The sequence below is a fragment of the Biomphalaria glabrata genome, chromosome 5 (genome assembly GCF_947242115.1).
Source record: "Biomphalaria glabrata chromosome 5, xgBioGlab47.1, whole genome shotgun sequence".
Classification (NCBI taxonomy): domain Eukaryota; kingdom Metazoa; phylum Mollusca; class Gastropoda; family Planorbidae; genus Biomphalaria; species Biomphalaria glabrata.
Window position 1 is genome coordinate 34310021 of NC_074715.1, and position 14274 is coordinate 34324294.

The 14274-nt window shown below is 31.2% G+C and overlaps 2 protein-coding genes across 6 annotated transcripts in view; one reads left to right on the forward strand and one right to left on the reverse strand.

Annotated features, from left to right (window-relative positions):
• LOC106060209 (receptor-type tyrosine-protein phosphatase kappa-like) overlaps nucleotides 1-12915 on the forward strand; it is an 88829-nt gene extending 75914 nt beyond the window's left edge. For 2 of the 3 annotated variants that reach the window (XM_056030191.1, XM_013218009.2), the window contains 12 exons: nucleotides 1674-1799; nucleotides 2306-2454; nucleotides 2663-2798; nucleotides 4086-4229; nucleotides 4399-4498; nucleotides 4608-4687; nucleotides 5836-5970; nucleotides 6501-6623; nucleotides 6899-6958; nucleotides 8515-8789; nucleotides 8998-9133; nucleotides 9426-12915. In XM_056030191.1, the coding sequence (XP_055886166.1) occupies nucleotides 1674-1799; nucleotides 2306-2454; nucleotides 2663-2798; nucleotides 4086-4229; nucleotides 4399-4498; nucleotides 4608-4687; nucleotides 5836-5970; nucleotides 6501-6623; nucleotides 6899-6958; nucleotides 8515-8789; nucleotides 8998-9133; nucleotides 9426-10736 (2775 nt within the window). In that variant the 3' untranslated portion in view covers nucleotides 10737-12915. The remainder of the gene's footprint in view (nucleotides 1-1673; nucleotides 1800-2305; nucleotides 2455-2662; nucleotides 2799-4085; nucleotides 4230-4398; nucleotides 4499-4607; nucleotides 4688-5835; nucleotides 5971-6500; nucleotides 6624-6898; nucleotides 6959-8514; nucleotides 8790-8997; nucleotides 9134-9425) is intronic. The other variant, XM_056030192.1, reaches the window with a different exon arrangement.
• The window catches only part of LOC106060161 (sushi, von Willebrand factor type A, EGF and pentraxin domain-containing protein 1-like), a 59597-nt gene continuing 58130 nt past the window's right edge, over nucleotides 12808-14274 (reverse strand). For all 3 annotated transcript variants that reach the window (XM_056030190.1, XM_056030188.1, XM_056030189.1), the window contains exons 40-41: nucleotides 13969-14062; nucleotides 12808-13806 (exon numbers count right to left, since the gene is read on the reverse strand). In XM_056030190.1, coding sequence (XP_055886165.1) covers nucleotides 13770-13806; nucleotides 13969-14062 — 131 coding nt within the window. In that variant the 3' untranslated portion in view covers nucleotides 12808-13769. The remainder of the gene's footprint in view (nucleotides 13807-13968; nucleotides 14063-14274) is intronic.

A 14274-nucleotide genomic window follows, 5' to 3' on the forward strand; every position in this document is an offset into this window, starting at 1 on the left:
TAGATCATCATGTAGGCTAGTAGGCCTACTTACAAAGGTAAAGTCAGTAAAGACTATAAAATCTAGATTAATAAGCATTATCATTAGAAACTATAATTAATCTCGATCAAGAACTAGACTGTGACACAAGTTCTTCCTGACCATGGTAGATATCACTTTCTTTTAAAGAATATATATCTACATCCGTAGGCCATTACACTGAGGAGCCAGCTCTCTTGTATGCTATATAATAGCAATATTCATTGAAATGCTATAATACATATTTGAATAGTCCAAAATGTCAAAAAAACAACAACAATTAAATCTTAAAAAGGATTTAACACAATTTTCAGAGTCCAGCAATATGACACCAAGCTGCCCAAAAAAATATTTTGTTGGCTTGCTGCTATCCACTTACATTTTAAATGCCCACTAAATGAAGCTGTCAAATGCAACTGTTGTATAATAAGAATCTCATGATATCAGTGTATTTTTACTGACACAAAGATGAAAACTTGGCTTTAGTTGCCTTTTAAAAAGAGTTGAGATCCATGGAAAACAAAATTAAATTAACACTCATGTAGACAATGGCTTTATCTACAGCATTTATGGCAAATATCTCAAAGTCAATTCATCTTATACATGTAAAATTCTGTGATCTTTTTTAAAAATCGTATTACTTAAAGAAAATGCAATATTAATAATATACATTTGGAAATTACATGACATAGATATATTCAGAGCATCTTAAAAGACAAGAATAAAAATTTACTTCAATAAAAACACAAGTAAAAGGTTCAAAATTAAGATAAAGACCTACTTTTTTTTCATTAAAGATCTGTTAGATGTTGCTATAGCTGTTCAGACTACTGCAGATCTTGCAAGGCTAAAACCTATTGGAATCACAAAAATAATGTCTTCAACTCAAGATTAGGCTGTTCTCCTAACAGCTAGAATGTTCAAACCAAACAGATGAGATGCCTCAGAATGTTATTTGGCATCACAGAAACCATATGAAAAATAAAAAAGTTTACAACATAATTGAAAAGTTGATGAGGCTTAAAAGAACTTCCTGTCCTTTGTCAAAAACAAAAACAAACTAAGGACATGTTACAAGATCTTCAAGACTTGTAATAACCTTCTAATGAGTAACTACAAGAACAACAAAAACGGACAAAAAAATGTTATGGACTGGCTCAACACTGGATGTAACACTTGTGTAGCAAGAAATATAGAAATGGAGGAATCTGATTGGAAACATTATCAAACTTTAAGATTCTGACTTCACAGTAGGTGTGAGCAAGAAACTCCAGTTTCTAAAACATTTCCTTTATCTCAGCTACACGTCTGCTCTCTTACAAATGTTTAATGAAACTTTTAGTTGCCTTTGCATTGCAACAGAAATGTCTAAATACTACTGTACTTACACTGCATTTAATGTTCCTAAACCTCCATTTATAAAGTTCACTCTACCTGCATCCTTAGGCTCCAACTTATGCGTTTCCATAAGAACAAATTGTTGAGAATATGGCAAAAGTTGTTGAATCTTTAGATAGGCTATACATGCAAGTTAAAAAAGATGTATCTAAGTTAGAAATAACACAGTCATAGTCCACCTCTGAAGTATTTTTGAATCAGCAATTCAGTATAAGCTAATTGAAAAGAAAACCAAATTCACTTCATTTTATCTTTAGCAACAATGCGACAAGTATTGGGTAGATAAAGCTCACAAACATGTCCAACATGGATACATTCATATTTGGCATGAAGGCAGCACCTATCTGGCACAGTTAAACATACGAACTTTCAGAATTCAAAAGGTAAGCAATTTGTAAAAATAACACACAAATAAAAACTACAAGCACATAGGATATATATACATCCCTTTTTGATATTGTAATACCCTTATAAGTATACATAAATTAAACTTCTGTTAGCATGTCTAGCCTTCTATCTGAATAAATCTTTGACTATGTTGCAACTAATGATTTAGTGACATTTGAATTCCATGTATAATGGCTTGATACTTAACCCTATTATTTAGCGCAAATGCAAATGAATTTTAAATTGAGGTTGTTGTTTTTTATTTAAAGTAGTTTTCGAGAACTTTTCTAAGTCTAATTAATATATAACAAAAACTTGTTTAGCCAGAAAGAAGCTTTCTAAATAGTATTGTAAAAAAATAAGAAAACATTATTATTAGAATTTAATATTTTTTTATTTTTTATTTTTTTTACAATGTGTTGGTTAAGTCACTTAATATTTTGCTTATTTTACATAATTTTTTTAAAGTGTTGATTCAATATTATCTAGTTTATTTTTCTAGGAGGGCACTTGTGAATCCAGACTTTTAACACATTATGAAATGGTAGGCTTTCATGATGAGAGTCCTGATCCTGGATTACTTCTAGATGTTAGAAGAAGAGTTAGCAATCTAGCCATCACTCAGCCAGGGCCCATACTTGTACATTGCAGGTTTGTATAAATTACAGCAGTGACAGTGTTAGGAAGTTTACAATCAGAGGGAGAGATCATTAAGAAAGTCTGTATGGGGTGGGAACAGTGTGGGAAGTGAAAATAAACCAATTTGAGAGAAAGTATGTGATAAAAAACTTTTTGATAGGAAGTACATTGAAATTAATTTATGTACATTGCTTAAGAATTAGTCTAATTTTTTTCCCAGATGTGGTGGAGGTCGCACAGCAGTTTATGTAGCTATAGATTATTGTTTACATCAGCTTCATTCTGAAGACAGAGTAGATGTGTACAGTACTGTACTACACTTGCGTAGATTTAGGAAAAACATGGTCAGGACTCTGGTATGTCTTTAGGTTATTGTCTGACATTTTGTAAATATTTTAAAATCAGTTTTATACATTATATTTAGTCTACAACCTATTTGAATTTCTGTACTTAACAAACAGATGTGATACATCTAAGTGCAATGTCATTGTTGGTTATTCCTTGGTGAGCCTAACAGCTGTTGATTAAATGTACAGCAGCTTGTTAGATTTGATAGATCTTGAGGGAGAAATAGTTGTGTGTTCAACAATGGCCTTAAAAACAATGTTCTTAACCTAGCTAATGGCCATGCTCCCATCTCGTTATCAGATGAGAATAATTGTTCTATGATTTAATTACATTGTTTGGTATATAAAGAATATGACTTGTATAAAATGTTTTTGCAAGACTACAATTCTCTGTTGCTTAAAATTTCTTTTCTTACAAAGTCCAAGCTAATTAAGGTTTTAAAAAACTGTGAAGTTCCAATTAGAAACCTAGATTTATAAGTACATAAAACAGATGAAGGTGAACTTATCAGTTTCTGAGGCAAAGCATTTATATTTTTTATATGGTCAGTGCAACAAACAACTGCTTTCACTTCCCTAGCTGAGAATAGATTTACATTTTATTTTTGCTGAGATGATTCAAGAACATAAATCAAGATTAAAATCCCATCACAAATCCAAGAGTAGAAGTTGAACATAAAAACACTTAGTGACCTCCTTCTACTATTTTTCAGTATTAGAGCCTTCACTTAAATTTGCTGTTAACCCTTAAAGCTAGGAAATAAATTTAGTGATGCTTAAACCTGATCAAACATAGATGATGATCAAACATCCATGAATTTTGAAGCTTAGTGATGAAACAAATGGTGATTAACCAAAGAATTGAAACATATAATTGCAGCACTAGAGTATTAGTGGGAATGTGGGAAAGCTTTTAGTTTATCATTACACCATCTGACCCTGGATAGTGAATGCTTGTACTGACTTGAAAAGCTTGGAGGATGAATGATCATTTCAGACATTAGATTGTTACGTTTGTCACTGCTAGGATGTTAATGTTTCGAGCCCCCATCAGAGCTTTATCTTTCCCCCATTTTTCTTCACCTTTTTTCTCTCAATAACAATGGTACTCTAGGTGATGCATAAAAATGCTTTCATTTTAATTTGTAAATATTAAACTTATTTAGTGATTAGCATGTTCATTTATGCTTAAATCTGAACCTGTATTGGGGTAGAACTAAGCAATGACTAGATTATGTATGTTGCTAGGAAAGTTAATTTCAAATGATGACAGCTTTTTTGCTTACATTTGAACAGGCTCAGTATCAGCAGATTTATCAGGCAGTAGCCATGTATCTCCAATGTGGCACAACAGTTTACCCTGCACAGACTCTAGTAGCAGCATATGAAGTACATTACAGTAGTGATGCTAAGGCATTTAAACTTGATCGAGAATTTCAGGTCACAAGATTGAAATTATTTACTCTCTTCATCAATAAATAATATCTAGAATACATTAATAGTTAAAATTCTAAATATGTATTCCTAAATAAATATTTTATAAACTATGTATTTTCCTTATGAATGTCTTCTTTGCTTATGTAACTGAGCAGAATATATTCAATTCTAGACTCTTCAAGTAATTGTTCCTAGACTTAGCATTGGGGATTGTGCTAGTGGACACAGAGTTGAGAATCGTAGTAAAAGCAGGGACATCATGATGCTTCCACGTAAGTCTAACATATATATTGAATATTATAGAAAATATAAACAATAAAGAAATATTTGTAAGTACTGACACACATAAGCTGTAACAATTTCCTAATTCTCTTCATTTAGCTGAATGTGCCAGGCCATACCTCAGTACATCAGACTGTGTTGATGGCGGAACAGACTTTATTAATGCTGTATATATTGATGTAAGTTGTTTTCCTTTTATTTATAGACTTTATGCCCTAGTTGGAGCTGCCATATGTACTTATTGAGATGCCAATTTGGTGGAATGTTCATTCTATTAGTTGGAATATAGTACAATTCCATGTAATTATTTATCAAAGGGAAATTTTGTAAAGTGGAAATTTAAAATAAATTGGAAATTAGAACTAGTGAAATTATGCAAGATCCTTTTTAACATAAAACTTTTAAAAATAATATTTAATAAATGATCATAATAAATTAGATTTTATGTGTATATTAATGGTAAAAATTAAAGATAGTAATAATATGAAATTTCAAATGGAACTCTAAATGCAGATATAAGACACTGAAAATAGAACCTCAATTCTAAATGGTTTCCCATTATATTGATTGCTATCTTTAAATTTAAGCATTCACTCATTTATTGATTGAATTTCCCAATACTAAAATATTAACATAAATGATGCAGATAAATATCTACATTAAGGATGCACAAAAATATCCCCACAAAATTTTAAACATTTTCATTTACACAGAAGTATAAATATAAAATATTTACAAATGAACATTGATATTTAGCAGTTTTATAGAAAAAGGTTTGTATGATTATATTTTTTGAAAAGTTTTTTTTAATTGAAATTAGACAATTTATATACAGTACAACAATTGATAAACAGTACAACAATTGATAAACAATAACATATATAACATAGAATTCCTAAAAGCACAGCTCAGTGATTGATATGAAGAAGATCTGTTGAAATCTCAAGAGACATAGAGAAACAGCATTATCTCCCAGCACATGCAGTGGCAGTGATGGCTCCCTTGCCCCATACATTACCCACTCAGTCTGTGAACAATGATTGAATATTAATGACCAAGCCATTACTAGATTAGGGAAAAATAGGGGGGGGGGGGGTTTGGAAGGGTAGGAGTAAGCTGGCAACTTGTCTCATTTTCTACAACTTTTTTTTACATCATTTTCTCACATTGGGTGACTTCTTTTGAAATATCATGCAACAAAACTGTTTAAATAAGAGATATTAAAGAGATTTAATTATTGACTAGAAGTATTCATTTCATTCTCTTTTTATTGGTACTACACATCAAAATGCTGTTAAAGTTAAAAAAAAATGGATATCTATTTCAGGGTTATCATACAGAGAATGCCTTTCTAGCTACACAGTGGCCTTTAAAAAAGACGATTGCAGATTTTTGGCGAATGCTATTTGACTTTAAAATCACATCTATTGTCCTAATGAATGATTTACACAAGTTTACAAGAGTATGAATTTTACTTATTTAATTTTATTACTGTTTGAGTTTAAGAAAAACATCTTAATTTTGAATTTGTCTTAAAGTAAAATTTTAGAAATTTGTTCATGATAAGTAATATACATGACAGTCTATAGACTTTCTCAATAAAACCTTTTTAGAATTAATAATTAAGTGCTTGTAGCCATCAAGATTTTTAAGCTTAAAAATATTAAAGCTTCTTAAAAACAGTGGCATATTATTTGGTATTGTTTTCTCTTCCCAATGTTGAATGTTATAAATAGAATTGTTGTAAACTAAATTTATTAAATTGCATGTACAAACATTTACTAGACCAGGTTTTGGATGTAAAATATAAGTATAAACATTTGCTAGACTATGTTTCTAAATGTGTGCATGTATGTATTATCATTTACTAGACTAGGTCTTTAAATGTGAACACATATGTTTAACCAGACTAGGTTTCTAAAAATAAACATAAATGTAGGCTACAAACATTTACAATTTAAAAGTAAACATGATACATTTGTTTGATCTCAGAATTACCTCAGATTTTGGCCTAAGGAGGTTGATCATGTGGCAAGTTATGGACCAATCAGTGTTCGTTATTTGAGTTGTGATAAGATGAGTCACATAACAATCAGAACTTTTGCAATCAGAAAGGTAAAGGCTCATTTTTAATCCTTATCTTGCAATTCAAGCCCATTTGGATTGCTATGAGACACTATTTATAATAACTATCTTCCTAATAATAATAGAATAAAATCTTATGTTACCATTTAGTAATCTTTAGAACATTAAAACATAATATGTAGTAATGTTCAATGGATTGAAATCAAGAAAGTGTTTTATTAATTTTACAATTCTTTCTAACACACATTAGCAAAGTCTAGTCCTTAAAAAATACATTTTTTCATTTATGATTCATTCCTTCTCAGCCCAAAAGACATCCACACCTAATTGCGCAGACACTGATGCGCATCAGTGAAGATGTGATGGTAACATTTATCTCATTGATCAAGATGTGTGCACATTTTCATTTTTCCTCATTTTTTTTTAGATTTCAGTTTGTTATTTCATTCCTGGTCTCGGGTCTACACATATTATTATTTATCATTGAGTTAATTATTCATTTTCTACATTTAGACTCATTCTGTTTATTTTTGAAAATTATAGCAAAAATTCTTGTTTTTAATCACTTTGAATGTTTGTATCTTTGCAATATTATAGCTTCATTAACAAGTGTAAAATATGTTTGTTAAACTTAGATCATTTCCTTTGAATGGATTTTACTTTCTATGTGTCTAATATACAGCACACTTTAATTCTGTATTCTTTCCATGGACTGTTCTTCTTGAGCCAACGTTTTAGCTTTGCAAAATAAGTCATACAACTTCTAAGATCATCTACACCTGTAGTGTTTTTTTTTTAATTCTAGAGCAAGAATTTGTAGAATGTCATAATGATGTATTCATATTTTTTTTTTAGCACATGATAAGCTGGTACTAAAAATCCATTTATTTTTCAGTACTTTTACTTTTCAATTACTTTAGGAAACTCACTTATCAATGCAAAACTTCTTTGTGTCAGTCACATTCAAGATTTTGCACTCAGCATGCATATTTGTGTGATTGAATAAAAGTCAAACACAATGGAGTTTTTTTTTATATTTTCTGTTAAAGAGATAAGGAGTTCTTCAACATTATCAATTCTTTGATTACGCATAGAAAAATGTAAGCCCTAAGCTACTCTATCTCAAGTTTTTTCACCTTTTTTTACCACAGATTATAAATTTTTTTTACCACAGATTATAGAAGTTATTTTACCACAGATTATAGAATATAACATAATTAAGAAACTTAACTTTTTTTTTTGTTTCAGAAAGATGGCTTTAGAGTAGTTTGAAGCTCATATATTGTCATGATGACTTATTTATCATATTGTTTTTCATCCTGGTTCTATTTATTTATAATTAGTAATAGGAAGTAAAGAAGAAAAAGAATTAGAAACATAATAATTTAACTATGAAATGTTAGAAAACAAAATTTAAAGAAAAAAACAACAAATAATAGCAAAAAAAGATCCTAGGAAGCATTAGATTCTAGGAAGAAATGGAATTTTAAAAAATGGTACTTCTTATTCCAAGGAAATGGTATGGAAAGACAGTCTAAGTTTGATAATTTTTTAAAAACTTAAAAAACTTACTACTTATTCCAAAGAAATGGTATGGAAAGACAGTCTAAGTTTGATAAATTTTTAAAAACTTACTACTTATTCCGAAGAAATGGTATGGAAAGACAGTCTAAGTTAGATAATTTTTTAAAAACTTACTACTTATTCCAAAGAAATGGTATGGAAAGACAGTTTAAGTTTGATAATTTTTTAAAAACTTACTACTTATTCCAAAGAAATGGTATGGAAAGACAGTCCAAGTTTGAGATTGTTAGATGGTGCTTACATATAATCAGTAACGACTTGGTAAAATTTTTTGTGGTATTGGATTATTTAAGTTGAAATGAAATCTATCTTTATTTGTATGTCTCCATTGTTTCAGATCATGAACAACCTAGTTGGCTGTGAAATAAGACAAGATGAAATTATTGTGAAAATGTTTCAAGTATTTAGTTCCAGGACTGATGGAAATGTGAAGTCTTGCAATGGACAGTACAGCAATCTCCGATCTCATGTTTATGGAGGCATGGACACTGTGACTAAAAGCAAAAAAAAGGGTATAGGCATTGTGTCCAAGTCACTGCTTACAGTCATGGAGCATGTATCTGATTGGCAAAGAAGAAGCAGCAGTCGACAACCTATATGTATCATGTCCAAGTACGTAACTACTTGAGAAAATTGAATTAATCCTAGATATTAATTGTTCAGTAGAAAGTTATGACAGAACTAGTAATACATAATTGTACTGTCACATAAAGAATGTATTCTATCTCAGGAGATCCATTCATTTGCCATTATTTTTTTCTTTTAAAATTTTCATCCAGTTTGCAATAAAAATTTTGAATTTAGCTCGTTAAATTTTTAGAGATGGCTGCAGCAGAGTTGGTCTGTACTGTGCAATCAATATTTGCTGTGATCAAGTCAAAGTTGAAAAAGAGGTTGATGTTTTCAATGCTGTTCGGTTAGTTCGCAAAAATCGTCCACAATTGGTGCCTGATCTGGTCAGTGTTTAAACATTTTAGAACACTCATCTCTCTTTCTGTATATATCTTAATCTTATCCTAGATATATTATATACCTTTATGCAGTATCATCAGTAATTAACTGGACAACAAATGATTACTTTTTATTTGACAATACTCTTGAGGTTTAATTTTTTTTAATCCATAAAGATGTGTTACATATAAAATTTAAAAATCAATAATTTTATTTAATGATCCCAAGTGAAAAAAAAAAGTGATACAAATTAATTTGAATAGTTTTTCTACATTACAATATTAATTTTTTTTTCAGGAAGAATATCGCTACATTTATTACTTCATGTCTGAGTTTATCCTGCTATCAGCTACTAAACCAGACATATTTGATTCTGACCTTTCATTGCATATGGCATCCCACTCCAGTAGTTTTCATCGAATAGCCACATCAACAATGTCCAATTCTAATTCAGTACATGGAGGTGTTTATGTGATTGAAGTCAGTAAAGAGAAAAATAGTGGCAAGGTTAGAACAAAATGGGAACCAAATGACAAAGTTCAAATGTACAATGAAACTTACCAGAATGACTCTAGCCAAAAATATCAACATTTGCTTCAAGTGAGTTCATTTGATTCTTACAATGACCTCATGGGGCTTAACAAACTTCCTCCTAGAATAAATATATTGGAACCAAACCACTCTGAAAATGTCTGTGTAACCAAGCAGCAAAGCAATGGCCAAACTGCTGAGTCAGCAAATGCCAATGGCTTAATATTATCAGCTTCTTCCCTTCATCCAGTTAGAAATGTGCAGCAGCCCACAAGTCTAGCAGGAGTCTCATCCCAGCATCTAGCACCAAGTCTTTCTTCTATGTATAAACCTTCCACTTCACCAGAATCTGTTCTGTTCATACCTCAGTTTTCTCATCTCCCCACTTCCCACTGTTCCCACTCTGTACAGTTGAATTCAATGACTTCTTCCATCTCTTCAAACTCCTTTGCAACGCCAGATGTTTCAGGTAGCAGACCTCCAAGTCAACTGAGTCCCTGCAGCATTAACATTACAGCCAGCCCTGTAAGTAGTTCCTTCCTTTCTTGCCATTCTAGCGCAAGTCTACACATGAATGAATATGACAGGAAAGACCAGTATTCTTTACACAATGGAAGCATGCCATCTTCTGACCTGACTCAAACCATCCTACACCATTCATCTCAGTTGGTAAAACTGCACACGCTGGAGAATAATCAAAATCAAACATCAGTCTGCAGCCCTTTTCAACAATCTGCAGCAGTTAGATTTGAAGATGCCATACAAGGTGAGCTTCCAGCTGATGTCAAACTTATTCATGCATCATATGTTTCACTTGAAGAATCACTGTCCTCCAGTAGTGGTGAGTATCAAGGCAGCTTGGACTGCATCAATGACCAAATACAGTTCAAGCACAAAAAGTTCAATGGCACCAAGAAAAGACATGAACCAGCCAGTGATTCTTTACCGCTTCATCAGAATGGCAGAAAACTCAAAGAGTCATCACATGTATCACCAACCAGTGTAGTGGGTTCTTCCAGTTTCAAACAAAAGATACACAACTACTTATCCAAACTAAACAAAGATAAAGTGTTATAACACTAAGCAAGGTAGATACAACATAATTTTGGACACTGTTAAATTGTTAGCATCTGAATAGGTGAGCAAAATTTGTGGCATTAATTTTTTTTTTATACTTCTATTTTACTGCACAGTAGAGTCATGTACATACAACAAAACAATATTCCTTCAATTTTCTGACTTGTGGTTGGGGGTTATGTTTTGTACTTTAAAGTGTCACATTGGTGCTGATATCATGTGTGTGTGTGTGAGTATGCTGAAATCAAGTGTGATTATAAGTAAATTAATTTACATGTTTTAAAATCACACTTTTTTACATTGTTTCTTTTGTATCTACTAAATGCTTCCATAAATGTCCAGTTTTTAATTTTCAATGTTGTAATCACTTTTCTTCTAACATTAAAATTGTTGTTTACCATTCCTCCTATTAGCTTGCAAACTCTTCATGGGTTCAAGATGGGTGGATACTCACTGGATAGGTATTTCATAAATTTTCATTGGATAGACCCCTTCCCATAATGGAAATGCCGACCAAGTTCAAGATCTTCTTCAAAATGTTGGCATGGAAAAAAGCAAAATAAAAATTTGTGGTGGGGTTGAATGACCAAACATTAGAAGTTGACTCATACATTAATACCTAGAGTCAAACATTACAAAAGATGGAGGATCAATAAAAGGTAAAAACCAGTTTCAGCATTACATCCACTGCTATGAGCAAACTGGAAAATCTGGAAGAGTAACATCAGCTTCCAAGTAAAATTTAAGCTGTATTCTTCACTAGTGGTTGCTATATTCTTCTAGGTTGTAAAAATTGGACAATGAATGCTGAGGCTGAAAGAAATTTGTTGGAGCTACAGAAAAATGCTAGGTATCAAATAGCAGGAAAATAAAAATGAGTTTGAATTGTTCCAAGTCACCACTCTGGCTAGCCAAAAGAAGGAACTCCTCATAACTGTGAAGAGACAAAAGATGAGCTGGTTTGATCATATTGTAAGACATGACTCACTGTTGTCATCCTTCAAGGTATACAGTGGAGGGAGCACGATGAAGGGGTCATCCTAAAAAAAAAGCTGGCTGGACAATGTAAAAGAATGAACTGGCCTCTCTCTTGATATCCTACTAAGAATAGCTGCAGATTGGAAAAATGGAGGGCTTAGGTTATGCAAACTGTTACAGCACCCCTTTGATGAAAGTCAAGAGGCAGATGAGACATAAAATGCAAGAAATTTATGGGAAGGAATAGTACAAAATAGGATTAATGATGTTATCAATTATCTTGGATTTTCTAATAATCGTTTATAAAGAAAAAAAAGGCATTAAAATGATCAAAGTAAACTTCCCCTTGCGATCTATAAGACAGATGATGTCAAGGTCATCTGTTTCTCTTGCCTACAGTTAATGAGGGGGTCATGTGTACAGGCACCTATTGGAGCTGGTTGGACCCAGAGGTGCCCTAAAAATCCCAAAATTAAAAATCGCAGTCTTCACCAGGATTCAAACCCTGGACCCCAGTTTGGAAGCCAATCGTTTACCACTCAGCCACAACACCTCGCATTAAAATGATAATCCTTATATATAAGATTAAAATTATGGTGCTTATTTAAATATTTTTTATAGCTTTTTCCAATTATATACATTAATGAATAATTCGCATGTATCAAAATCTATATTACAGCTAAAATAATAGACTAGATATACAGAGAAATATTTGTTTATATGTTTAATTGAATGAAGTTGTTTGGAATATTTAAAATAAATTTTATAGAAATGTAAAGTTTATGCAAAAGCTAGACTACCACTAAAGTCTACTAATGCAACCATCTCAAAATTGATAAATGAACAAGTAAAGGCACCATGAGTGGAAGTCTTTTTTTTTTCTTTTCCCCTCCTGTGTCTGTGTTGAAATATTTTTAGAACTGTAGCAGAAGTAATGAAATGTTTTGTTGGTGTATTGAACCAGGTTAAACAGACAAGATTTAATACATATATAAAACAATTTTGAAATTCATGGCTACTTCAACTATTGGTAGCAGACGTGATGAGTATATGATCCTAATAAAAAGGACCATAAAAATAATTGAACAAAACATTCATTTTGTCTTTTTTATTTCATGTCGCCAGTATAATGAATACATGTTTTTTTTCTACAGTAAAATAAATGAATTTTTTAATTAAAAAAAAATACTGAAGCAAAAAAGTAATTAAAACAAAAAAAAACAATCAGCATAGTATGATTTAGTGTTCAATTCTGCAATGATCACTAGACAAAGTGATTCCTTTCAATCACTAAGTCAAGTTTTATAGTTTATCTGCTTGATTCAAATGAGTCAAATTTTTGTGTACCTAACATCTCTAAGATAAAATGATGGTTAGTGATTTTTTAAACTCAGGTTCATGTTTATTTGTCTTGTGTGAAAGCCTTTACTTTTGCCTTCTGCACTAATTAATTATGCAAATTGTAATTAAATGCATTTTTCAAAGTTGTTTGAGGTTGTTTTTCTTCTTTTTTTAACATTAGCAGCTTACTGTGAGACAGAATATATTGTGTTTATCAAACCAACCTTGGTACACATACCAGACAAGTCGAAAAAACAGCATAGCACAGTGATTCTCAAGTTGCAGCTAGTGGCTCTTAGAGACACAACTGTTTCTTTAAGAATTCAGACAAGCAGATAAGGGGCAATAACAAAAATTATAAAATTAGATTGTACAGCAGACAAAACTGCCTTTGTCATTTTTTTTACAAAAAGTCAATACAAAGACTGTCTTATACAAAGACTGTCTTATAATCTAATTGCTTTAACATATCAAAAGAAAAATAGTGATACGCCCTAAAAAAGATGGTATGTACATTAGCCAACCATACTTGTACACACACACAAAATTAGTTAACATTATCAGGCCTTCATTAATACAGAACAAGTAGAAAAATGAAAGCATTCAATAATGAAAACAATGCTTTAATATTGATTGGTTTTCACTTGTAGCATTAATAAATGCATATTTGCAAAGACTTGAAATTGACTGATGAGGCAAGCTGTAGCATTACTGTTAGCCTGAACGGTTAGCATTACGTCTGATAATTGCTCTGCAAAAGAGAAAATATTTTGTTCAATTTTATGAAGACATTAAGATTAATTTGAAATCTAAAAAAGTTTTGAACATTTTTTTTTAAAAATCTTAATTCAATGGGTGAATCTAAAAGAAATACAACTCTCTTTAAAAATCTTGGGATTCACAAGAGACTTACGTTTCACAAGATGCCCCAGTAAAACCAAATGGACATTGACATTTGTCTGGTTCAACACATCTGCCATTATTCTGACACTGCTTAGAACATAAGACTGAGAATACAAATTGTATTTATTGATATTTTAAAGAGAATTTGGGTTATTTTAAAAGTAAAGATGAATCTGTAGAGTACATGGGAAAGCAGAGAAATTTTAAATGCTTTACAATTAACATTAAATTTAAGGTAATTGTTTTAAGAATAATTAACTTAGCTTAGTCAACAAATGTGTAATTACACATTTCTAAATGACATTTTGACATCAAT